Raw genomic sequence first — 25,910 nt, 5'->3', positions numbered from 1 at the left:
CAAGTAATCAATCCAAATAAATTATAATTATGTAATATTTATCATTCATTATTATATAATTTATACAGATTATTTGCCAACTATATTAATCCAATATATATAATTACAAAATTTGGATTATGAAAATTTCCCAGTAGAAGGAATGGTTATATTTTGAACTTTTAACTTTTGCAAGGAATAATGAAAAGACACGTACAAGTTTTAAGCTTGAAGATGATATAACCGAACTCATATTTTACAAACTCCGTAGACACTGCAAGAGAAACAACAGACAGGCAGGGAGAGAAGTCAGAAAACACAACTGTAACAACAGTAGACCAATCAAGAGATGACAGACTTGCATTACAGTCTTCTGGAGACAGAAAGTGGTTTAAGATGTAAAAATGTCTTCACTTAGTTATTAATTGCATGTGGGCAGAGAAGGAAATGTGTGGGAGGGAAGTAAAAATAGAAAGTGGAAGTATGGAACCTTGGCACAGCCTGAATTTTCTTACAAGAAAATAGAGTAGATACTTAATCTCCCCCCCTCCCCCCCCCATAAAATAACACACACTTACCAGAATGGCATGAAAGACATAACTCAGAGTCTATACTTCTCAGACCTAATACAGACCTCTCTCTGTGGAGAGAGAGCTACATTGGCCACTGAGCATAGGATATCTCTGTGAGATATTAGGGCGGCAATGAGGACCTGCACACATCAACTTATATCTTTGCTCTTATATATACCCCTGGCACTGTTCATATGCTGGTGTGAAAGTAAAAAGACAATTTTTAAAAGTGGTCACGCTTGCCAGTCATTGAATGAAAATAAAACTTTGTTGTCAGAGCTAGCTTAACATGTCAAGGATGAGTCCAAGTGAGTCCATGTCAAGGACTCACTCCAAGATGAGTCCATCTGATTTAAACAAGATGGATATGGGTGCCATTATTTGAGAAGAGGAACAGATTTGGGAGCCAGTCTTCAAATTCGGTTGAGGATATTTTCAGTTTTAGGCACCAAGTACAAGTTGGATATGCGAGGTGTAAAGGTTAAAAGAGAGAAATATACAAAGCACTGAGTGCTACCAAGAGATTGTATAAATGAGGATTGTAAAATATTCACTACATTTAGCAAACTGGAAGTCATTAGTGACCATGGAAAGAGCAGTTTTGTTGGTGGTGACAACAGAAGTCAGATTAGAATAATATGAGGTGAGGTGAGAGGTGAAGAAACGTTGACAGTAAATACAAAGAATTCTAACTTTGAACATGAACAAGGAGAAAAGTAAGCACCTTACAAAGGATTGGGGATTGTGATGAGGTTGTCTGATTGTTTTAGAAAGACTTAGGCCTATTGAATGGAAAGCAGCGAGAATCCAAGAGAGGAGTTAAAGTTCCTTCCTATGAAGGTGGAAAGGGATGAAATTTAGAACACAGGAGATTGGTTTCAGCCAGAAGAGAAAAAACAACTTTATTGTGACAGAAGGAAAGAAGGATAGAACAGATGTCATTTTGCTTATTCAAATGCGAAAGTGTTGTGAAGTTCCCAAATATGGCAGCTCCTGTTCCTAGCAGGTAATTCTCACTCAAGATTTATACTGATATATATACAAGATATATATACTGAATATCTCAAACTAGACTGAATATCTACTGAGTAATGGCTTTATCACTGAGTCACCACAAGTTTCCCATTGCCAAGCTCCAGAGGTGCCATTTAGAGCACCATCTGCACAGACTGGAAGGCCAGCTACTTGTGTATTTCTAAGGCAGACTAGAAGAACGAAAAGGGACTGTCATAAGTGTCAGGAAAACTTGACTCTATTCCCAATTATGTCACTTTTGGGTAAGTCACTTGCCTTCTCTTTTATAATGTCCTCATCGGTATAGAGTAGCAACAGATAATAGATAATAAATGCCAGATAGGCAGGTAGGTAGGTAGGTAGGTAGGTAGGTAGATAGATAGATAGGTAGGTAGGTAGGTAGATAGATAGATAGATAGATAGATAGATAGATAGATAGATATGACTGACTTGGGGAAGAAGGAAGAAGAAATGGCTTTTTAGGGAGCCCGTGTAAAGACACAGATATGAAGAGGCTTGTCATGTTTAATGCATTTCATTGTGGCATTGACAGTGTGTCCCTACAATGTCATGAGCACTATGTACTGGAGTTGTATGTGAAGCATCAAGTATCTCATTACCAAGGGGCTCCTTCTGTTACTATTTATTTCTATATTATTACAAAGTCATAACACATTCTAAATCAGTATAGATTTTTTTCTAATTTAAATTATATATATGGAATATATTTTACTTGTTAAATATTCTATATAGAATATTGAATTTTTTTCCATAAAATACATTTCTAAGGCGGGTATTATTCAAACCCACTTCTAATATTTATGGGGCCCAGGTCAAGAGGACAAATGGAGACTCTCATACCACATGTCTAATATTTAAATTTATAAATCAAAGTAACTAACTGTTCAATAGAACGTGTTTAGTTTTGCTTCCTGAAAATTATACTTCCTCATAAATCAGAGGCGAGAATCAAACTTAAATTTCTTGGGCTTCTCAGAATCTTTTGCCAAACAGGACAGCACTGGGAGAACTTGCCCCAGGGCTCAGACCTCAGATCTCTTCTCTTCCCACTCACCAGCGCCATTCAACCAACGCTTCTAGGGGCCTCATATGGATTCATGTTGACACAGAAGCCTACACAGTCAAGCTCCATCAACACTTCCCGCAAAAGGCCTCAGTGACCCTTCAAGCCTAGGTGTACACCCTCTTCAGAGCGATTTGTCTTTGGAAGCACAGACTCTGGGGGAGAGGCCCACACAGCTGTGTTGGGAACTGTAGGTGTTCAGATACTCAGAATGTGGGATCAAATGAAGAAGCAGGGGCTCCAGGTGAATAGGACCCCATCCCCCCTTGGATTCCTTGTGCCACAGAGAAAGACCAGCCTGGAGGAAAGCCAGGGGAGAGTGCAGGACAAAGGACCTCTATCTAAGAATGTGAAGACTCACTTATATTCTTATTAGATTATTTTAACATAAAGGGAACTGGGGCTCAGAGAGGTGAAGTAACTCACTGTTACTCAGTCCAATTACTAGTATATGGTAAGCTTGCAGTACTGGTGGAATAAATAAAGAATAAATAACACCCACCCACTTAGTAACATTGTCTGGACATGAACATGGTTGTTCCTGGACTAATTCTATGGTTCTAAGCTGAGCTAAATCACATATTGCTTTGTGGGTTTTTCATGGTCTGAGACACTCTTTTTAATAGTTCATTTACTCACAGATTTATGTTTGTTAGTGTGTAAGTATTTACGCACATATGCATGTACATATGCACACACACTCTATATGCTAGCTGCAATGTATCTTGGGGGGCATAGCTTCAATGAATTGTGGCAATGGCTGTTTGAGTCCTATTTCATTATTTAATTTTTCCCTATACAAATTTCATCTGTTCTAAGTTCTGACTGATTTACAACCCAGAGATGCAATGTATATACATCTCACCCTCCAAAACAATATTCACATCTCATCAAATATTACTTTTCTCATTTGCTTAAATCTATTGTAAATACAGAGTCCTATGCCTCTCTGAAATCCAGAAGAATAAAAGAGAAAGTAACAGTTAAAGCAAGGTTCTGATGCAATCATTATTATAGTGATTTACATAATTTCCATTTTTTTCTATTCTCCTTCTACATACATAGCAATGTATGAACAGAAATAAGGAAGTGTGTAAAGAATACAAGTTGAAAATGACCAAGTAAGTGAAAATGAAATTACTGCATTTCTAATCTGCTCAGTAAAGAGGCTACTAAGGGAGACAATCTTATGTAATGGCAAGAATATTGGAATTAGAGTCAAGTGTATGGGGGAGTGGGAAATGCAAAAAGAAATTTACTATGTTCCAGGCACACAGCTAGTGCCTTTATATACTTTATTGTCTTCCATAAGGTAGACACTAACCAGCCTGGTGCTTCCTGATCTCTAAACACTGCAGATGGCTGTAGTAGCTCCTTACATAGCATCACAGAATTCTGTAACAATAATATGAATAACAGTGATATGAATATGGAAAAGGGCAATTGCTGGCAGACGATCTGCACTGTGTTTGAGAAGAGACATAGAGAAATGGCCACAGTGTTTGTGTCTCAGACGTGGGATGACTGCACTGTAAATCCAAGAATCATAATCAGATCCCATTATTATCTCTGAATCGGAACATGCTCTGGCATGCCTGCCTGAGGGAGAGCCCCACAGAGAAGCCGATGATGACACCTCAGAGAAGAAGTCAAATGACATCTCAGAATTGGCCTTTTTGCAACTTCACAGAATAGATGTAACAAGTGTAAGACCAGAGAGGAGGTACTCAGAAGCTCAAATACTCAGAAGCTCAAAATTCCAAGGTTCAAATGAACCGAAAGCATAGTTCTCCATTTTGTTACACGATTAAACATTCAGCGATGTCTTTTGTTTTAATGCTTGGAGAAGGAAAAGAGCTTACTTGATAAACTAATTCAAAAAGCCAAGTTCCAATAATAATCTTTGATAAATTTTTAATACACTTTGTGTCTTCATCTTTTCAATAAATCAAGATAGTTATTTTCAACAATTAGAGTAACAAAATAGAAATGGCATGAATTTAAACTTTGATTATTGCTACTCTTAATTATTTTATGTAATTGAAAGTACATAAAACATAAGTGCTTATGAAAATAAGCAAAAAAAAAAAAGAAAAAAAAAGAAAAGACAATCCAAAACTGTGTTGTGGAATCTCAACTACAGAACATAAATTGTTATACTGGAAGACGTCAGGATTTATAGTGACGTTATAGAAACTGACATAAATTAGATGCTATTTTTTTTTTGTTTTTGTCTAGTGAAATGTATAATGATATGCAAGATACTGTACTAGATGTCATGGGGACTACAACTTTTCAACACATCACATCATTTCAACACAGTGATAACTAGAATAAGACAAATGGACTACAGAAGGAAAAATAAAAATTTTTAAATGAATACCATTTGTTTATAATTAAAACCATCATAAATTTATCCCTATTTTTCAGATAGTTAATATTTCTGAATTTTTAAAAATTTAATGGTTATTTATTTTTGAGAGAAAAACAGTGCATGAGCAGGGGAGGGTCAGAGAGGAGACACCGAATCCAAAGCAGTCTCCAGGCTCTGAGCTGTCAGCACAGAGCCCAACAGGGGGCTTGAACTCATGAATGGTCAGATTGTGATCTGAGCCGAAGTTGGACACCCAATCTACTGAGCCTCCCAGGCATCCCGATAGTTAATATTTTTGAAAGCATCTTGCTATACATTGTCAGACTGTGGAATACTATATAAATAAGTACTCAAGTTTGGAAAATATATTTTACAAATTCAGTTTTTTAAAATGAAACATATGAAAGAGAAAAAAAGACAAAATGAGCTAAAACTTTTACTTCTTAGGAATAGAAAGCAGTGTCAAAATTTTGTCACTTATTTGTGACTGATATCTGTGATACCCGATTTTTGAAAACAAGTAAGTTAAAAATTAAGAAGGAAAAAAAGACAAACAGGAAAAAGAAGAAAAAGAAAATCTTACAAAGAAACAAGTAAATGGCTCAGAAGTGTAAAAAACAAAAACCATAACAAAAAACTTAATTTAACAAAATCTATTCTACGCTTTTCCCCTGAGGTCTGGGACCATCTGAACTGACAATTTCCTCAAGGGGAAGTCTAGGAACTGCTTACATATATTTTAATGATATCCCTTCAACATAAACACTTTTTGTTAATCCTAGATTTTAAAAAGGAAATGAAGCATTCCTAGTACTTAGTGTTTGATTGATTTCATAAAGTTAAAAGAAGCAAAACTTTAGATCAACTCCACCTTATTCTGATTCTACTTAAAATCAATTTTGTCTTTACTTGATACAACAAATTAATAAGTAGGCATTCTCTTCTAAATGTATTAAGTATAAAGCCCATGTTTCAAAATGCATTATTTCTATGAGAGGTTATAAACCAGAGGTGTCAGGTACAAGCTGCAATTAAGCTAATGGCAGAAAATTCAACCTAAGGGACAAATAATGTAATGAACACTATATGTCAGATTAAAATCATCATCTATAATACCTGGGCAACAAAAAGAACTAAAAACTACATATATTTAGAATCATATTCTAAGGTTCTCATTTTCATTTTAAAATACTTAATCTAAACTAATAAAGGTGCTGTGATAAGCCATGTGTCTAAAGAAAGAGCTCTTGCCTAGGCTGATGCAATCACTGACTTAGTTCCTTCCCTCAGTGTATGAAAAATATTCCAACATCCATGAGTATTCCTTCCAAAGAACACATCCAAAATGGCTGCTGAGATTGCAAACAATGTGGGAAATACCAAAACGGAGGAATGGCGAAAAGCCTGTTTGTGCTATGTATTTTTGAGTCTCAGTAACTGCTGGGCCACGCAGCCATTACGCTTTCCCAGCTCTCGTCCTTTTTTCATGTGCTTACCGCCCACAATGACTTCTACTGAAATCATGCTCGTCTTCCCTGCCCTGGCTCAAATGCCACACTCAGAGTGTGGGGGCTGCCTAGAAACGCACTGAGACAGGATAAAGAGATGGATGGAACCAGATCTCAGAAAACCATAGTCATTTTTAGGCCACTTGATGCTTTTGTAAGCAACTGGGAAACGCTACAAAGGTTTTTATGGGGAAGTAGCATAATAGTTAGTAGGTTGTAAAAACTTCTGTGTAAACTCTGATCATGGAGTTAAGAAAAGAGAGCCTGAGACACCAGGTGGGGGGACTTACAACATTTCACGTCGTAAGAAAAAGCCCCTAAATCTCGGCAGTGACAGGTGGGATAGGATAAACATAACATGGAACAGAGATCGTCAGTATGTCTGATGTTAGTGACTGTACCTGATTCATCGTACCATCCCTTAGTAGTCAGTCTGCAGGCAGTCCTCACGTTAGTGTCTGGTGAATAAATGAGGGAATAGAACTTGTGCAGAGATCAAACCTATGACTGGCTGTGAGACTAAAGAGGTGAGTCCAAGATAAGTTGGGTCAAGTGAACTACTTCTATAGATGAGAAGGTTGGTATCACTGAACTACTTACTAAATATCATACTTGCTAAGTGCCTACTGGTGTCACAGCTAGACCGCTCACTGAGATGGGAAACACAAGATACAAGGTAGCCTGATATCTGGAGAACGATAACAATAAATTCAAGATGAGACAGGTTGCATTTCAGTTACCCCTGGACCCACCTGGAGGCATCTAGCATGCAGCTGGAAATTTGGATAAGGAGCTCAGGTGTCAAGCTGTGAGCCAGAAATATAGAAAAGACAGAGGAAGTCAATAAAGACAAGCTCATCCAAGGAGAAGCCATAGCAGAGAAAGGAGAAACAAACAATAACAACCAAAAGAACCCGGGAGTGCCTCTCTTAAAGACATCGTTGGGCAAACACTACTGTTTACAAAGGTGACCCTGCTTTCATGGACCCAGCCGTCAACAAGCTCAGAGTCTAGCAGAAGAACAAAAACGATGAGCATTGCAATTAAAATGTTACAAGTTTTATGATAAACGTATCAACAGACTAAGTGGGTACAAAAAGGCGAAGGTGGAGAATTTAACTTGGGAAATGGATCTAGATGATGAGCAGGGCTTATATGAGGACAGGGAGTAAAAGCAACTGCTGTCTTGAGACCAGTAAAATGTACATCTCTTCATTACATTAGTGCACAGACTGTAGCAGTGAAAATAGGAAGAGATATGCTCAGAACTCTTAAAATTAAACACAATAAGGCCTTGGAGCATATAGCTTACATGCTGTGAAATCTACCTGTGAAAGTGCCCGAATCAATTCCATGAGGTCTAGACCAACTGGAGACTTAATTTAGAATGCAGACAAAAACCTCTTAAGAAAATCCTAAGAGTTTGGTTAACATTAAGAAATAGTAAAATCCCTACTGTGAAATTATAAAGTTCTTTTCTCAAAGCACGTTATAAAACAGCAGTTGCAAGAACAGTTAACCAAATATTACTGTGCAGAAGTATAAAAGTGACCTCCTAAAGGCCTCACAGAAATTCTGATCTTGACTGACGATATTTTACTCCAGGTTTATCAAACCAAACCTGGATTATTATGTGTGACTCCAAACAACACTCTATACCATATTAATAAATTGGAAGTTTGTTCAGCGGCAGGTAATCAGAATCATCAACACACGTACCATATGCCATGCAACTTTAGGTGCTGTAAATCCTTTTTTAAATGCTATAAGTGCTAAAAGTGACTTTATATAAGACCTCAAATTCAGGGAAGTCTAGATGGCTGAGTCGGTTAAATACCGGACTTTAGCTCAGGTCATGATCTCCTGGTTCATGAGTTTGAGCCCCCGCGTCGGGCTCTGTGTTGACAGTTCAGAGCCTGGAGTCTGCTTTAGATTCTGTGTTTCCCTCTTTCTCTGCCCCTCCCTGCCCTCACACTGTCTGTCTGTCTGTCTCTCTCTCTCTCTCTCTCAAAACAAAGTAAAAATTTTAAAAATTTTTAATAAAAAATTAAAAAGACTTCAAATTCAGAGAACAAGTCATGCTTGTTTTTGGTAAAATAATATGGTCAAATGGTCAATGGTTTAAAAGATAAAACTCAATTTACCTATGTAAATTGTAAACATACTGCACAGATTATTTAAAAATGGAAAAAAATGAAAGAACTCCAGAACTAAAGAACTCTTAAGTATTGAAGAAAAAAGCTGGACTACATGTGAAATTCTTTATGTTCTGTACCTTCCACTAACACACAACCTCAAGAGAAAGACCTGTTTCTTTTTGTTTTTGTTTTTAAAAATTTTTTTAAATGTTTATCCATTTCTGAGAGAGAAAGAGAGAGACAGAGCGTGAGCAGGGGAGGGGCAGAGAGAGAGGGAGATACACCATCCGAAGCAGGCTCCAGGCTCTGAGCTGTCAGCACAGAGCTCAACATGGGGCCCAAACCCACAGACGGTGAGATCATGACTTGAGCCAAAGCCAGCCGCCTAACCAACTGAGCCATCCAGGTGCCCCATGTTTCTTTTTTTCTGTTGCCTCACACCAGGGTGCTGGATAGATTATAAGCAGACAATTTGATGTGTATCAAATAATTGTATGAACATGTAAATAAGCGAACAATGTCCATAGGGTCAGAAGACACAAATACCATGTATACTGCATGACCTTTAAAGTCTCTCAGAATCCTGAGACTCTGTGATTACGATATTAACGGGTACAATTTTGCTCTTAATTCTACCCATGTCTTTTTTCATCTAAAGATGTGGTATAGAGTTGAATCAGAAGATTTCACCTCACAAACTCAGACTTCTCAAAGGATCAATAGCTTATCTATAAGGATAACCTTCCCTATGAATATTCATCAGGCATCACTGAGTGCTCCCTGCTTCTTCTCCAGAGGAGGAATCATTTGTATTTACCCTGTCATTACCAGTACATTGATGGTTTTCGCTGGTTGTGTTATGTCTGTGTCATTGGTAAGATTATTCATTCAGCAAATATAGTTTATGTGACATTTATGTGTCAAGTACTCTACTAGGTTTTCTTTTTTAGCATAAAATAGCTTCATAACCAAGTTGTACATAAGCATCAACTCAAGAAATTACTATTAGTTCTGTGTTATAATCAACAGCAACCCAGCCAGTAATTCAATAGAATCTTACTTTCATTCTCAATTCATATTTATAGAGAGAGAAATAATCCAATAAGAGGCCTCCAAACTGTTTCTCTAAAGATTCCTCATGCTTGGTAAGCATTGTAAGGTAGATCCCACTGATTGTTACAACATACTCTTTAGAAACAAAAAGATCCCCAAGGTACCTGGGTGGCACAGTCAGTTAAACAGCTGACTCTTGATCTCGGCTCATGTCATGATCTCACAGTGGGTTCAAGCCCCACATCAGTCTCTGCATTGATGGCATGGAGCCTGCTTGAGATTCTGTCTCTTTTTCTCTCTGCCCCTCACCCGTTTGTGCTCTCTCTCTCCAAATAAACTTAAAAAACAAACAAACAAACAAACAAACAAACAAAAGAAACAAAAAGATCCCTTCTCATGGAAGGGTTAAAAGTGACTCTGTGTTAGACTTTAAATTGAGGTAACGGGCCAACTTATTTTTGGTTAAATAACATGATAAGTGGTTCGAAAGATAAAATTGAATTTCCTCTAAGTATACTGTAACCATACTTCACAGATAAAGAAATGGGAAAATCTAAAGAAGAAAAAGGTCAAATACCAATAATACCTATGACAATAGATGATATGGGTCATATATCTAAACGAAACTCACAAAAACTCTAAACTATCATTGTAGGAAATATTTTAATTATATCGTCCATTGCTCAATCTTACAGTTTTACCACTAATGAGCACAATTAAATTTCACCAACTGTCCATTATACAAATGTGATGATTGCTAAGAGTATGTCTAACCTGATTATTTAGTAAATGTTGGTTTCTTCCTTCCTTTATTAGGAAGTCTTGCTGTAAAATGTATCAGAAGGGTATATCCCAAGCTCTGGGGAAAATAATTAAGGCATATAATACAATTAAGGCATAACTTCCTTCTCTACTAGCATTCCAATTCCTATGGCATTTTATACTTTACCACATTTCCACTGCTTAATTTATAATTGTTGTGAAATAGGTTTCACATTAGCTTATTCAGAAATAAGTCTTCAATTTTCACTCAATCTTATAGTTCCTTTTCCTGTCTATTTTGTATTGTTATCTTTTCTTTGAAGCTGCACTAGTAAACAAGCAAATGTACTTTCCAGTAGAACAAAGTATGACTCCACCATCTTACCGAATTCCTTCAGTGCTGAAGTCCAAGCTTAGCTTATGTAATAGTCTATCTTGAATGCCTAATGAATTACTAAAAACTAAATACTACAAGGAAAATTTTAAAATAGAGTCAATTTGTGTTCAATTAAATTAATGAGTCTAAGGACAAATAAGAAGATAGAAGAGAGCTGTTAAACAAAACATACTTGTTCATTTTTTTGCTATCCCATTTAATATAATGCCAGGTATTCCACAATTTCATATTCAACATTCCATTCAGCTATTTTCCTATATCTGTCTGACAGATATCTTAGAATCTTAGAATCTAACCAACTGTCCTCCATAAGCATTAACACCAGAAACATACATCAAGAATGATAAAGTTGAGAGGGATCTCAGAAACCATCTGATATGACCCCTTTATTCTGAAAATGAGGAAACTAAGTTGAAGGGAAGAAAAAAGATTCCCCCAAGGTCAAGAAGACTCTGATTCCCCGGCCAATGTTATTTCTATGACACTGTGTTACCTTAGACTGAGTTGAAGACCTCTTTTATTCACATCTTCTTGAGAAAAAGGCTGGGTTTCAAACCAAGCAAAAGAATAAATACCAAGGATAGTAGCATACACAGAAGACTTACTTAATGCTGCTATCAATAGCTTTAAGAGACAGAGAAGAGGAAAGAAGAAACTCCAATGAGGTAATAAAGAGTTGACAGAAAAAAGCTTTTCCATTAGACCCAATCAATATTGTATTCCCCCATCACTTAGAGTCTCACCAAGGAAAGTGGAAACCAGAGTGAATACGTTCCCTCAAGGGTATTTAACACTAAAATGACTTGTTGGTCTCAACTATAAATGTAAGGACCAGACATGACTGAATTTGAAATCAATGGCAAAGGTTATTCCTTATTAACCAAACATTAAGAAACCGAAGCCGGTCAAAATAGAAATGGGCCCTCTTCCAAATTGGCCACACCGCCCACTTTCCCTCAGTTTCTGGGTCAAAGATTTAAATTAATATAAAGATGCTACCTCTTTTAGCATTCCCATAGCAACTTGCCCCTTTACAAGTAGTTACTCTGCTAAGGAAAAGGAGAGAGAAAAGTATATACTGAGAGGAACAGGGATGGCAACTGGGATTTGGGTTGAAGAGAAAGGGAACACAAGAGATTTTTGTATTTATCTAATGCTGTACATCAAATGAAAATGGATTGATGATATATGTGTTTTTTTTTTTTTTTTAACATCAAGTAAGAGGAAAGTGATAGTAGCCTAAAATACAAATTCCTTTCCTTGCTCAGCATTTTCACATTTGTGCAGAAATTCTGCTGGAGCATCACTGGCATTGATGCCATGAGCACATTAGTCACCAATGGAATTCATTTTGTTTTGATGAGTTATTTCTGACCACCTGCTTTGGAAAGAGCACTGCCTTGACATGGCCCTTTTCCTGTGGGAACTCCGATTCCAAAGACAGAGATAGGTACTTATATAGTAATTACAAGACAAGACAGACTGAGCAGCAGACAATACAGGGACAAAGCCAAAGGAAGCCTGGGGCAGTCAGTGATTCATTCTACCCAGGAGGATCTGAGAAGATCTAGCAGAAGAGATGACAGTTGAGCTAGGCTTCAAATTATGGGCAGTACTGTACCAGGGTGGGTAAATGAGGGGTTATGTGTGGGTAAGTAGAAGATAGGTGTGGAGGTTAATGTCATCCCTCATGGAAAAAACAGAAACAACTACAGACAAAAGGAACTTAAATGGATAGATGTGGCAACTGTTCCAGGAAGGTCAACAACGTTGGAGTTGACCTGAGCACTGTGTGTGGAGGGATGAAGAAAGAACCTTGACTGTGCACTTTATTCATGCTGATGTTATAGAAATAAAACAGCATGCCTTTGGCCAGGCTTTGAACACACACAAAGCATTTTTAAAAGACAGATTGTGGCTAACTTTTTAAATTAAGGAACATTGTTATTTTTCTTGAAATATAGATATTAAAGGAGAAACTGTCCAAAAGAACACAACAAAACGACTTGGAACAGAGTAATACAAGTTTAGCCAGAGTTAACACATCTTAATTATATATTGCCCTAAAGGAAAAGAACAGGGTCTTCCTCATAGTGCTGTATCCCGTGTATAAGCCCATGGCAAATAGATAGTAGAAAGGCATTTTGCAATATAACTTGACTATAGATATTTAAAAGCAACCACTCACATTGAAATTGCTCAAGACAAAGAACAGATGGATAGATCTTCCTACCAGCATTGGCAATGTCCCCCAGGAGACAGTAAGGCATAGGCTTATGCCTTAGAGTTTTAGTACTCTGCTGAGTTTCAGTACTCACTGCCTTTGGTAGTTGTGTGACCTAACTTACCCCTTCAGAGTCTTAACTCCCTCCTCTGTAATGAGCTCTGATGTTTTCCAATTCAAATGTATCAACACTTTAAGTTGTATACCCCATTAGCTTGAGCCCCATCCTCAAGGTAGATGTCACAGATACTCATCCTCAAATGCACTTGTGTAATGGCATGAGACAAAGTATTAAGCAAAGTGCCAATTATTTTTTTAATGTTTATTTATTTTTGAGAGAGACAGACAGAGTGTGAGCTGGGGAGCAGCAGAGAGAGAGGGAAACACAGAATCTGAAGCTGGCGCCAGGCTCTGAGCTGTCAGCACAGAGCCTGACGCAGGGCTCAAACTCACAAATCATGAGATCATGACCTGAGCTGAAGTTGGACACTTAACCAACTTAGCCACCCAGGCACCCCAACAAAGTGCCAATTCTAACAAGAATTTTTAATCAAAATTTCAGGCATTTTCTGGATTCAAATACTGAACCAAGGTGCATGAACCTTGCTGCTCTCCAGCCCTTGCAGGGTATTTATACAGCAGCTCCATGGAAACAAGCTTTGGACTGAATGTGTTTGCTCAGCATGAGAAAGAGAGTGGGCAGACTGTGGTTTTGGTGAAAATAAGAAGTGGTCCAAGGAATCTCTATCTTCAGGTTCCAAACCAAGATGGCAGTTCCATTAGCAGAACTATACTGAATGGGACTCTAACTGAAGAATCCATGTAGTAAACCAGAAAATACAGCTCAAGAACTTCAAAGAAGGACATTTTGTGAAAAACCTATAAAAGCATGATTTCAAGGTGAGTTTCATTCTTGGCACTGATTGTCTCATGGCTTATAGGTGGAGAGGGAAGAGTAGTCAAATCCTTCAAGATACCAGGGCTGCAAAATGTGAAAGGAGCCCAGCCAAGATGCTGATGACTACTTTCCCGGGCAAAAGCTACAAACAATAATGGCCCTGGGACCTGTCAGGGAAAGAGAGGGTCAGCAAGGAAGCAAACAGGAGCCCTCTCCACTGTTCTGAAGAGAAAATAAATTTCCAATCTCTTTGAGGGATACCCCAAGAGGGAAGGACAACAGAGAAAGCCTGCATTTCTATCAACAGGACTTCTTTTCCTAGAATTCTGAGCTTCTAGACCATCATCACCTCATATGCCACTCAACACTTCACCTCATGGCTACAGTCTACTTGCAAAATCCCACTACCATCTTCCTTGAAACAGTAAAGCAGGACCGACCATGTAGGTTTAACTCTCTCCATAGTGAGAAACTTGGGTTTCCTTCAAATTTGAGTTCCTCCTTACTTTTTATCATTTTTATCACTTACTCAGACACTGACTAACATTTTCTATTCCAACCTCTTTATGTAATTTTGGTAGCTGTCCTTTCTTTTTTATTTTTTTCATGTTATTTATTTATTTTGAGAGAGAGAGACAGAGAGACAGAGAGAGAGAGCAAGCTACCAGGAGCAGGGGAGGGGGAGGGAGTGAGGGAGAGAGAGAATCCCAAACAGGCTCCTCGTAGTCAGCACGGAGCACCACTGTGGGCTGGAACTCATAAACCATGAGATCATGACCTGAGCCTAAAGCAAGAGTCAGGCACTTAACCAGCTGAGCCATCCAGGTGTCCCAGGTGGCTGTCTTTTCTTAAAGTCTTCTCCCCAACAGAATATCACATATGGGGTGGATATTATGTAGACAGCTCAGCTGGAGCTATTTGTCTAGAAACAGAATCTGACACTTATTCTCACCAGGTAATTTGAATATGGAACCCTACTTTTGGTACTTGCTTAAATTCTGCCCTTGGTTCTTAATTATTTGAGGAGTATTATCTGATTCTAGGACATTGTGAAGGTGATCTGGGTCATCTTTTGAATTCCCCAAATTAAAATAAAACATTTACGTCACCAGTAGCAAGAAAAAAATGCCTTCCAGAAATTTTTATTTTTTTTCTTTTTTATAATAACTTATAAAAGCTCATAGTTTTTCTCTCCTGAATCTTTCATACTTCATTTCAATCCCCTTTTTGACCTTAGGTTTAAAAAGTCTTAAACACTACAGCACACTGGATTTAATTTGTAATCCTTGAAGAACAGAATGGGCCTAAATTGGGGTCAAAAGAAATAAAGACCAATACCTTTGACAAAGATACGTTTAATAGCACATTACAAGGAATTAAACCATGGGATGCAGTTAGGAACATCCTAAGTAGCACACTAGGAAAAAAGTTTTCATAATTCCTGTGTAAGTAAAAAGCAGGGAGCAGATGAATATGTCATGTCCTCATTCATGAGTGTTTCTCCTGCGGGGAGGGGAGCTATTTAATGACTTCGTAAGCTAAAATAAGGCCCTTAGATGTCCTTTAATAGAGTTTCCTTGTTTTTTCAAAGAAAGAAATGGGTCCAGGGGCACCTGGCTGCCCCAGTTGATGGAGCACACGACTCTTGATCTCAGGGTTGTGAGTTTGAGCCCCACGTTGGGTGTACAGATTACTTAAAAATAATCTTTAAAAAAAAGGAAAGAAAAAAAAGAAACAGGTCTGTTTTTTTCCTTCTGGCAGAGTGCAGGGAGAAAAAAAAAAAAGATGACTAGGAAACACAAACCTCAGTTGAAACGCATAATCTGCATATTTCTAGCTGGATTCATGAACGTGAGGAACCCCAGGCTGGCTAGTCCTCAGCATCCTTGTGTGACAACTAGAGATATTAGCGAGTAACCCTCTTCCTCTGGGGCTTGCTGTTAAGGTAAGATTCAGTGAGTTGGTATGTCATTTCCTCCCTGCTTTAACAGCAATTGAGGAACTGCAGCGACATGGGCAGGATGCTAGGAAATACTAAGAGAAATATTAAGGAACAGTGCCCAGCTCCTAATGTGGTCACATGTTGATCAGAAAGAAACACACACAGAACACATTTATGTGGCTCAGATTTTGGATGCCATTGAACCCTTGAAAGATTCAGCATGAAGCAAAAAAGAAAGGATCATCATTATAATTTAAAATAGTGTACACAGTTTCCAGGGATTATGAATATGTTTCTGAAGGCATTAATGAATAAAATAACTATTTTGTTGTAGTTGTTTAAGGGTCAGGGTGCCTGAGTGGCTCAGTCAGTTAAGCGTCTGACTTCAGCTCAGGTCATGATCTCACGGTTTGTGGGTTCAAGCCCCATGTGAGGCTCTGTGCTGACATCCAGCTCAGAGCCTGTAGCCTGTCTTCAGATTCTGTGTCTCCCTCTCTCTCTGACCCTCCCCTGCTCATGCTGCCTCTATCTTTCTCAAAAATAAATTTAAAAAAATTTTAAAAATGTTGTTGTTTAAGGGTCATAAGACATGAAAGGATGGTACTTGAATAGTTGGTGGTGCTGAACCCTGGATGCACTTCAGAATCACCTAGAAAGTTCAAAATAAGCAAACAATGCTGATGACTGATGGTCCCAGAGTACACACGCTAAGTCAGATTTTCTGGGTGTATTGTATTAGCACACTTTAAAAACTCACAGGTGATTTCATTTTGCAGCTACTCTGAGAACTGCTGGCCTATATAATTTCTGAACTCTAACATTTTGTGTTTGGATTAGAGATCCTATTTGTCTCATGTCATTCTCCTCTAGGAAACCAAGTTTGGTCTTAGGGCTTCAGGCTCTCTCTAAGTGACCCCTGAAAAGTCATTTAAAAAGATTATAAGCACTTAAACTCCAATTAAGAGACATTAACAACAGTATGATTAGAAGCAGGGAGCCAGGGGATATATAAATACCACCAACTAATCAAATGATGGATGTTGGGGCAGAAAAATAAGGAAGACTTTACAAAGTTTGTCTTTTCAAATTCACTTGATTATACAAAGACCAATGAACTTGGCTTAAATTCACATATAGAATCCACCTAGGTGCCACACACCATCAAATCCATATTCAGCCCACATTTAGGACTGAACAAGCTTCAATGCCTTTGAGTGCACATTAGATACCAAACATTTATTTCAATTTTAAAAGACTAGAAAAATTATGAAGGTCTTCTACTTTCTTTAATATTTTTCTCTGCCTGAAATGTATTTTCTTGTAGGCTTATCCTTGCAAGCAAGGCTCTAGGTCAACAGCGGTGAAGAATAAGTGTTCTAAAATGTTTCCTTGAGAATTCAAGAATAAAGTAGACAGCCTTATACAGATGGGTAATCAGGATCTTCGTCATAGCATAAAACTATTAAATAATAAATAATACCATTACTCAAATTTCCACCATAGCACTCCATAGTGCCTTGTAGTTTGGGAATGGTACTAGTCAATGCACATCAACTCTGCTTCTCCCCAGCTCCCCTCCATCTCAACAAAGTAACCACTCACTACTGAATTGTCCAGCCAGGTATCATCCAGACACCTTACTTGCCCTTGACTCAGATCTGCCTATTACCAGGCTCTGTTCATTCTACTTCCTCGTCCTTTTTCATAACTGTGGCAACTGCCAGAATGTTTCAGGTCATCATTATCTATAGCCTTGGCCAATGGTTCTCAAATTTGTTCATCTCAGAACCCTTTGAAGACTTCTAAAAATTATTGAGTACCCAAAGAAGCTTCTGTTTATGTGGCTTATATCATTCAAAAGGTACCACGTTTAGAACTTATTACAAAAATTTTCAAATATTTATTAAAACTAACAATAAGCCCATTAAGTATTAATACCATACCATGAGAAGTTCGTATGCTTGCAAATCTTTCTAATGCCTGGTTTAATAGAAATCAGCTGGATTCTTAAATTTGCCTCTGCAGTTAATCTCTTACAATATGTTATTGTGGTTGAAGCCCATTAAGATAAACTGGCCTCACACAAATACATGGTTGAAAAGGGAGGAAAATTTTAATAGCTTTTCCAGATGATTGTGGACATATTATATAATCTCTGGAAAACTCCACTGGACACTCGTAACAGAATGAATGAAAAAAGTAAATAATCAGTATAAGACATGTTATGAAAACAGTTTTGACTATGTGGACCCAATGAAAGATTTTCAAGGAGCTCCGAGGGCCTCTGCCCCACACTTTGAGACTGTTGGTCCAGACTTCTGCCCTAGCCTCCTTATGATTCCTTAGTTTCTACTCTGGCTGTCCTACAATCCATTCTCCTCTCCAAAGCCAGGGCATCCATTTAAGTACACAAGTCATATTATGCCATCCCCTATTTCCTACTCTTTTATGGATCCTAGATTAAAATACAAAATCCCTCACAACTCAGCCCTTGCCACACTTTCCAACATTACCTATACCCCTTGTTTTCATTATTCCATCTACACCTCAACTCCCTGTCACCTCAATCTTCGCAAAAGCTGTTCTCTTCTGGGGGTGTCTGGGTGGCTCAGTCGGTTGAGCGTCCGACTTCGGCTTAGGTCATGATCTCGCAGTTTGTGGGTTCGAGCCCCATGTTAGGCTCTGTGCGGACAGCTAGCTCAGAGCCTGGAGCCTGTTTCAGATTCTGTGTCTCCCTCTCTCTCTGACCCTCCCCTGCTCATGCTGTCTCTCTCAGAAATAAATAAAACATAAAAAAAAGAAGTTGTTCTCCTCTGCCTTGAACATTCGCCCATCCCTCTTTGCCTGCCCCATCCTTCAGAACTCAGCTTAAATGACTCTTCCTCAGAGAAATGTTTCCTGACTAAATATTAGAGATCATATCTTCATTTTATAAATCAGCAAACCGAGGCTCAAAGATATTAAGAAAGGTGCCTACTGTTCTTACAAATAATATATCCAGAATATCCAGTATTTGAATGCATATCCCACACCAAAATCCATGTACTTAATCATTCTGCTTCACCATCAATTAAACAGAAAAGAAAAAAAAAGAAGAAAAGAAAAGAGAAAAGAAAAAGTAAAAGAAAAAGACAGGCAGACTAAATCCTGTAGGACTCTCCTGACCTTGGTATTAACCACTTCACATTCGTAAACATCTGAAGCAATTGTTTAGGCTTACAGTCAAGAAAGCCCATCCCTCTGGACCCAGGTCTCCCCATGAGGCCTTAGGTGCCCCAAGTGGCACCCCTTGACATCTCTAAGGCTCCTGGCATGCAGAGAGGGATACCTCAGCCAGGAGATATCAACCAAGCCACCAGTCTTTCTACTTCATCCCTCATCCTCACTAGACATCTTCCCTGGGGGCTCTAGATCACACACAGAGCAAAACAAACCTGTCATCACACTCCACATGCCCTTGAACTCTTCATCTGATTCACCCCACAAGAGTTTCCCAGTTTCAAATCAAATCAAGTTATTCATACTCAGCCTTCTTAGCTCAACTTAATAGAAGATAAAGGCAGATGACCTGTGGTGTAAAGCGTGGGCACTATGTGACAGCTTAACCACTTCCTCACTCCATGGGCTTGAACAAGTCTCCCTGCCCCTCTGAAGCATAGTTTTCTGATTACAAAGATGGGGCTAATCATATCAGTGGATTGCTATAAAGAATACAGGCGGGAAAAGCTGTGAAGAAACTCTGCAAATCCTTAAGTTATACAGTGAAATTAATTGTTATTATTAAAAGTTATTATTATATATGATTAATTTACAGGCATTTTGTATCTAAGCTCCTCCTTTTTACAGACGGTGGCCTTGGAATGAAGAGCTCTTTCTATATGGTGCATCTTTCCTTAAACAAGTAAAGCTTTCTAGTTTGATGGGTGGACCATTAGAATGCAAAATGTAGTAAATGAACTGAGCCCCCTCTACTGAGGCCCTCTTTGAGAATCATGATAAAATCTAAACTAATTCTAGGCGGGGAAAGTCAATAGCAAACACATTGTGATGAAGCAGGCAAGGAAGAGACAAGATAAAAGGAATCACTATTAACAGATTCCCCAAACCAAATCCACACTGTAGTATACACACATAAAGATGCTCTCACCAAGAACAGAAACAACGTGGTGCTATCCTAGGAAGACAATTACTTTTTTCTACATATGATTTTATAAGCCAAAGCTTTAGTTTCTAAAGATCTTCCAAAATATTCCTATTGCATCCTCAAATACAGAGACTGCCTCATTTCCTGCAAATTGTTTTTCTAATTCTGTTCAAAAATATCAACTTCATTAAGACTTTAAAGATTTAATCCTGAGTTATGGCTTGATGAGATCTCTGTGGGATGAAAGAAATCAAGAGATCACAGTACCTGCTATTTTAAAATATTCTAACAATGGAAACTTAATTTGTTGATGAGAATGCATTGCTTTAGAGAAAATAGGATTAAAAAAAAGACATACAAAATATCAGTTTAAACCCTCCGGTGGGTTTCTGAAGAGAAAATCTTCTCTTTTCTTAAAAAATTTTTTTAGCAGACATCAAGCCAAAAATCATTTAAGTAGGCTGATTTTGTAGTTGAGACAGGAGTCAAACTTTTAAAACAGAAAATGCAATAAAAGTACTTGCTGTAAATGTAAAATATCCTGTCATATGAAACTATTCTTGATCTATATATTGACCAAAAGTATTTCAATTTATAAAAATCTAATTTATGTTCCACAGATCCCATGATTAAGCACTATTTCCCCTTTCTAATCAATTTTCTTGTTGAAGTTTCTATTTTCTGTAATGTTTTCTTCATCTGTGTAAAAGGATGTATTTGATAGTAAAATGTTGAATGAGTGTGCTATTAAATTCTATGCATCTACCAAAACAAGTCGGAAGGATACTGAAATATTTTGAATAAACACAATTTTTCGAACAGCAGAAATAAGGACTCAAAAATAAGACAAATGAAAGGCAACAAAATTTAGTGAAAATGATAACCACTTACTTGATTCATTTTATCCACTCAGTGAAAATATACAATGTCATTTGCAAAAGGGAGGGGATTATAACACCAAATACTTAAGACATGAAAAATACCTAATGTTTTCTAGATGAGGAATTTTTCCTGATTGCTGACTTTTTTAATGCTCTGGTTTAAGGGAAGGAGTTAAATGAAATAAAAAAATAATAAAATTTAAAAATCACTTCAAATACATAGATTAAGGCTTTTCTCCTTACTCTATACCTTCCAGAGGGCTCTCATTTGAAAACTTAGAGAGTGATATAGATGACCTCCAAGATTCATTGCCTCTCCAGCGTTCAGAAAGTCAACAAACATTTTCCCCTTCTTGATTGTAAATGCTATCCATGACCTGCAGTAACTTTTGAGTCCAAACATAAATGTTTTGGGAGTCTACCATCTGTCCAGGTGTTTCTACTCAAAAGTAGAACAAATGTTATAAATGAATAAGCTATGTAATTCCCATGGATGTACTAAAGCCTCAATGTACCAAATCGTCACCTAAGCGAAAATTTTAGGAGGCCTGGCTCATACAGGTATTTGACTCATAAATAATGACTTAAATAATAACATAAGAGAGCTCCTTTCCTAGTTAAAAGGTACACAAACAGAGATATTCTAAAGGCTTTTTTTATGGTTCAATGACCTCAGTCAACTTGCCAGTTCAAGATCTGCAACATCTCATTTCCAAAGAGCCACAATACATACAGTGCCCAAAGGGCTAAGTATTCCTGTGCTGTCTATATGTCTTCACTAATGGATTCATTGTATAATGCATGTTAACTCCTGTATTCTGCACTCTTCATGTACTAATTACAAAATGACAAGAATAATAATAAACAAAAACAGCAGCAGCAATCCCTAATGGTAAAAATAAAGGCAAAATCTACACAACTATTTCCCCTTTAATAGAGAACACCTAGTTTTTGTTATACTGCTTCTCTCAGTGTTGTGTTGTGAACAGCATGGGCAAGAAAAATCAACTGGATCTAGTTCCAGCCTCAATGTTGCCACAATCTAGCTACATAACCTTTCATAGACCACCAACGTGCTCTGATGCTAGGATTTTCATCTAAGTAAGGATTGTGTTGTACAACCCCAGGACAAGCCATCACACTGTGCTCCTGGGATGGCATTATTAAGCATCTGATGTGCACTATGGCCCTGGAATTGGATGATGTGAGGTCCTGTTCGGTTACTTCTCGTTTTAATTGGCAATATCATGATTTTAAAATCTGAAAACTCTGCCATATAATTTCAGTATTCCCGCTGTGTTTATAAAGTTTCAACCTTATACATATCAGAATCTGGTGAACTACGACAAGAAAGTGAGAGACACACAATATGTCAGCCCTGAAATCAGAAATACAAATGTGGCCTTTCTCATCCAAGATTGGACTTACTTTCACTGTCTCAGCCTCATTCCCTTGGAACATCTGGTCAATGAAACCTGTGTCTCAATAACAGAAGTTCCGAGTGGGAATTCTTTATCAGGACAAGATATTCCATTTCACCTCTTGATTACCATTTGTGACTCGGTTTATAGTTCATAAGGATATGACTTAGAAGGGCAAGTGATTTGAAGAATAACTCAAATATTAAGTGAAGGTAACATCAAATGCTTATAAAACAGACTCCCTCAAATAGCTTTTTTTCTTGGTGTTTAGCAACTTCCTCCCAATCCAGTAAAAGAATCTCCCTGGAATTGAGATGTGGAAGGTGCTATCTCTCTATAAATAGGCTCATCCCATGCTATGTGAATCATGGTTGCTGACAGCAAATCAACAGACTAATTATTTGGCTTTGTTAGTAACGATAATAGCGCGCTATCATCTTTCCAAATCTTTTTCCGCACCCCACACTCCATTCTTCTAAGCTAAGCTGCAGACCAAACTGAAGCCCATGGTGTACAGATACTTGCATGTGGGCCTTGCACTGGGCATGTCTAAACAGCGTCTGTCATCTCTCTGCCAGATTATTACCATGAGACTTTAGCTAAAGGAAGTCACCAGCCAGGATCGTCTCTGCCAAGATGTGCACTAAGTAAATGAAAAACAGAAGCAGATTAAATAAACACTGAAGAAAACAATAAACTCAGCAATTCCCTCAAATTCTATTTTCTAATGAGATGCCAAGGAAAGGGCCACAGGAAGCAATTTCCCCACGTAAAAATTCAGCCATGCAAGTTGTTCATCTCCAAATCAACTTCCACAAGGATCAGGTGAGTTTAGCTTATCCATTCACAAATATCATCCACCCATCACATTTACTGCCTTGTTTAGAATTGACGAGGCTGAGTAGAATCTATTCACAAGCATCATTTATTTATCCCAACTAGAGTACGAGAATGTATTTCAAAGATGGAACTGTAAGAGTCACACTGAATTCAGAGCCTTGAAGTTCCTTGTAGACCACATAAGCCCTCAGAGAAGACGACCCCCAAATGATCCTTGCACGACAATACAAATGATTTTATTTTCCCCTAATATGAATTATATACTCTATAAATATAGAACTCTGTTTTCATATAAATCTTCAGTTTATGAAACCAACAGTCTATATTAACTGTATGTAAAACAACAGATTTTAGTACTTCTCGCCTTGGGATCATAACCTTTTTGTTTACTCCTGAAATTTACTATTTAATCAATATCACAGGATAAGAAAATGAGTTCACCGTGGAATGAATCATGCCATGCAAATCTATGGGAGAAATGGAAATGAGATGGCTTCCTCACAAGACTTAATCCTGAATTTCTAAACTAATTCCGAGCCCCGCTGTCCAGACTTTCCAAATGTTTTCCTCATCCCCCATGACCCTAGCCCACGTGCTTCATTTCTGGAACCCAGGAGAACATCACCGTCAGAGTTGCAAAGATGCTACCCTGAACCAGTCAACTGATCACAGAGCAAGCTTTCTTTCCAGACTGCAATCAATTTCTTTCAGTTGTCCACACTAAGAGGAGAGTATCTGCGGCTTGCAAATGACAGGGCAGGCCACACCCTGAGGATCCACAAAGTCTGGTGTAAGCACAGATCTGGGCAATTCGGCATGAATTCTCTCACGCCGGCCTGGTTTAAGCTGGGAGTAAGCACTCTGAAAATCAAGGTCTCCAATTTCCCTTTGATTATAAAGATCCATCAAAGACCAACAACCATTTGAGTTTAGGGACAAAGGGAATCAACTTCAGAAAGGCCTTAACAAGAAAAATCTCCGAGAAGTCTAAAGTTTTCTTCACACTACCTTGGGCCAGACTGCAGATACTATGTTATTTCCTTAATGTCCCAAAAGAAAGTGTGAGTGTGCAAAGAGTGGGGGCAATGAGGCAGGAAAGTTAATGAGCAGAACCCTGGGAAGCTAGGAGAATAAGAGAAAGGTCTGTGTAGAAGGAAGTGGAAGGGTATGTGGGAAAGTGGGGAGGTGAGAACCGATCGGAATGTCTGATGGATGCAAAATCGTGTGCTGCTGGAGGAAGAGTTAGAAAAAGAATACATTTAAGTTCATCTGCTGTCTAAGTGTCTGTGTCCAGAACTATGCTAAATGTTATGGGAGGCATAGGGAAGAAGGTTTATGTATCTTTAGGTTCTCAGCAGGCAGTGTCGGCGCTGGATACGCGGATGGATGGATGAGAGAGAGAAAGAGAGAGAGAGAATATGGATGAATGAGATGGTCGCTGCCCTCGGGGATTCGACGAGGGACCAGGAACATGTATACATGTAGCTTTCCTCCTAGTCAACCCGTGGATTCTTCAAGATATAAAGTGTTTTCCAGAATATGGGACAAGAAGCTATTAACTGACAGACGGTGATGGAAAGAGAGACGTCTGGAAATTAGGGGCGCGGGGGGGGGGCCAGAATGGCACAGGAGGATCCTGGCTCCCTTCCGTGGGTGCCCCCAGGTGCTCTGCCTAGGGGGGAGTGGGGTGTCAGCTCTGGGGAGCCCACTGCTTGGGCATCTACTGACCTGGTCTCCGCCTCACGGGCCTCTTGCGGCCGCTGCAGAAGCGCACTTTGCTGAATACCCCGAGGACGTGCCTTTCGCACAGGGAGCGCCCGTCTTTGCTGGGGCTGGAGCGGCGCTTGGAGGCTGACACCCGGTCGCTGTTGGACTCCCTCGCCTGTCGCTTCTGCCGGATCAAGGAGCTGGCTATCGCCGCAGCCATAGCTGCTCAGCGCGGGCCCCAGGCCCCGGGCTCCACTGCGCCCCCGGGATCGCGCTCCCCCCGGGCGAGGGCAGGACCTCGGCGGGCGGCCTGGGGGACAGGGCAGGCGCGGGGAGGCAGTGCTAATACTTGAGGAGGCTGCAGTACCGAAAACCCGACGCCCACAAGGTTAGTCAGAGTCTGGGCAGTGGCGACAAAATGTGTGAAAATCCAGATGTAAACTTCCCCGACCGCTGGCAGCGGGGGCGGGGCGGTCCCAGGCCTTCCAGTTCACTAGACTCTCGCACCCCAAACTTGCACCCCGAGGCGATCGGCGTCCGCGGGGCGGCGGGGAGTTTGGTGACACTGCGTTCAGAGTACCAGATGGACGGGGAAGAAGGATGTCCAAAACAACAAGCCGTGGCCCCGTCGGAGAGGCGCAAGCGTTGCAAGGTGTCCAAAGTATATCTACACATCCATACATATAAAACCAGGTTACAAAGCAGAGTCTGGACCGAGGCGGGCAGCGTGCCCCCGGTAGAAAATACTAAAAAGTGAATAAAACGTTCCTTTAGAAAACAAGCCACCAACCGCCAGAGAGAAGGAGAGGAAGGCAGCAATTTAACTCCCTGCGGCCCGCAGGTCTGGAGACTACGAGGTCCGTCCCGGCGGGGTGAGGTCTACGGAATGCATCGCGCCGGCCGCGGGAGTTCTGGATTCCGAGAGCGCCAAGTGCGAGCCCGGGAGCCCGAGGCGGGGTGGGGGCGCGGGGC

The 25,910-nt window shown here is 39.2% G+C and overlaps 1 protein-coding gene across 3 annotated transcripts in view; it reads right to left on the bottom strand.

The window, feature by feature from the left end:
* The window catches only part of FGF12 (fibroblast growth factor 12), a 571,216-nt gene that overhangs the window by 256,048 nt on the left and 289,258 nt on the right, over positions 1 to 25,910 (bottom strand). The window contains exon 1 of one of the 3 annotated variants that reach the window (XM_077754374.1): positions 24,960 to 25,793. The exons of the other annotated variants lie outside the window; for them this stretch is intronic. Within the exon in view, the coding sequence (XP_077610500.1) occupies positions 24,960 to 25,158 (199 nt within the window). The 5' untranslated portion in view covers positions 25,159 to 25,793. Of the gene's footprint in view, positions 1 to 24,959; positions 25,794 to 25,910 lie in introns of those variants that run through there. 3 annotated transcript variants of the gene reach the window in all.

Source organism: Crocuta crocuta, unplaced genomic scaffold (assembly GCF_008692635.1).
Source record: "Crocuta crocuta isolate KB4526 unplaced genomic scaffold, BGI_CrCroc_1.0 scaffold70, whole genome shotgun sequence".
NCBI lineage: Eukaryota > Metazoa > Chordata > Mammalia > Carnivora > Hyaenidae > Crocuta > Crocuta crocuta.
Note: the sequence above shows the minus strand (reverse complement) of the source record. Positions and strands in the feature narration are given on the sequence as shown.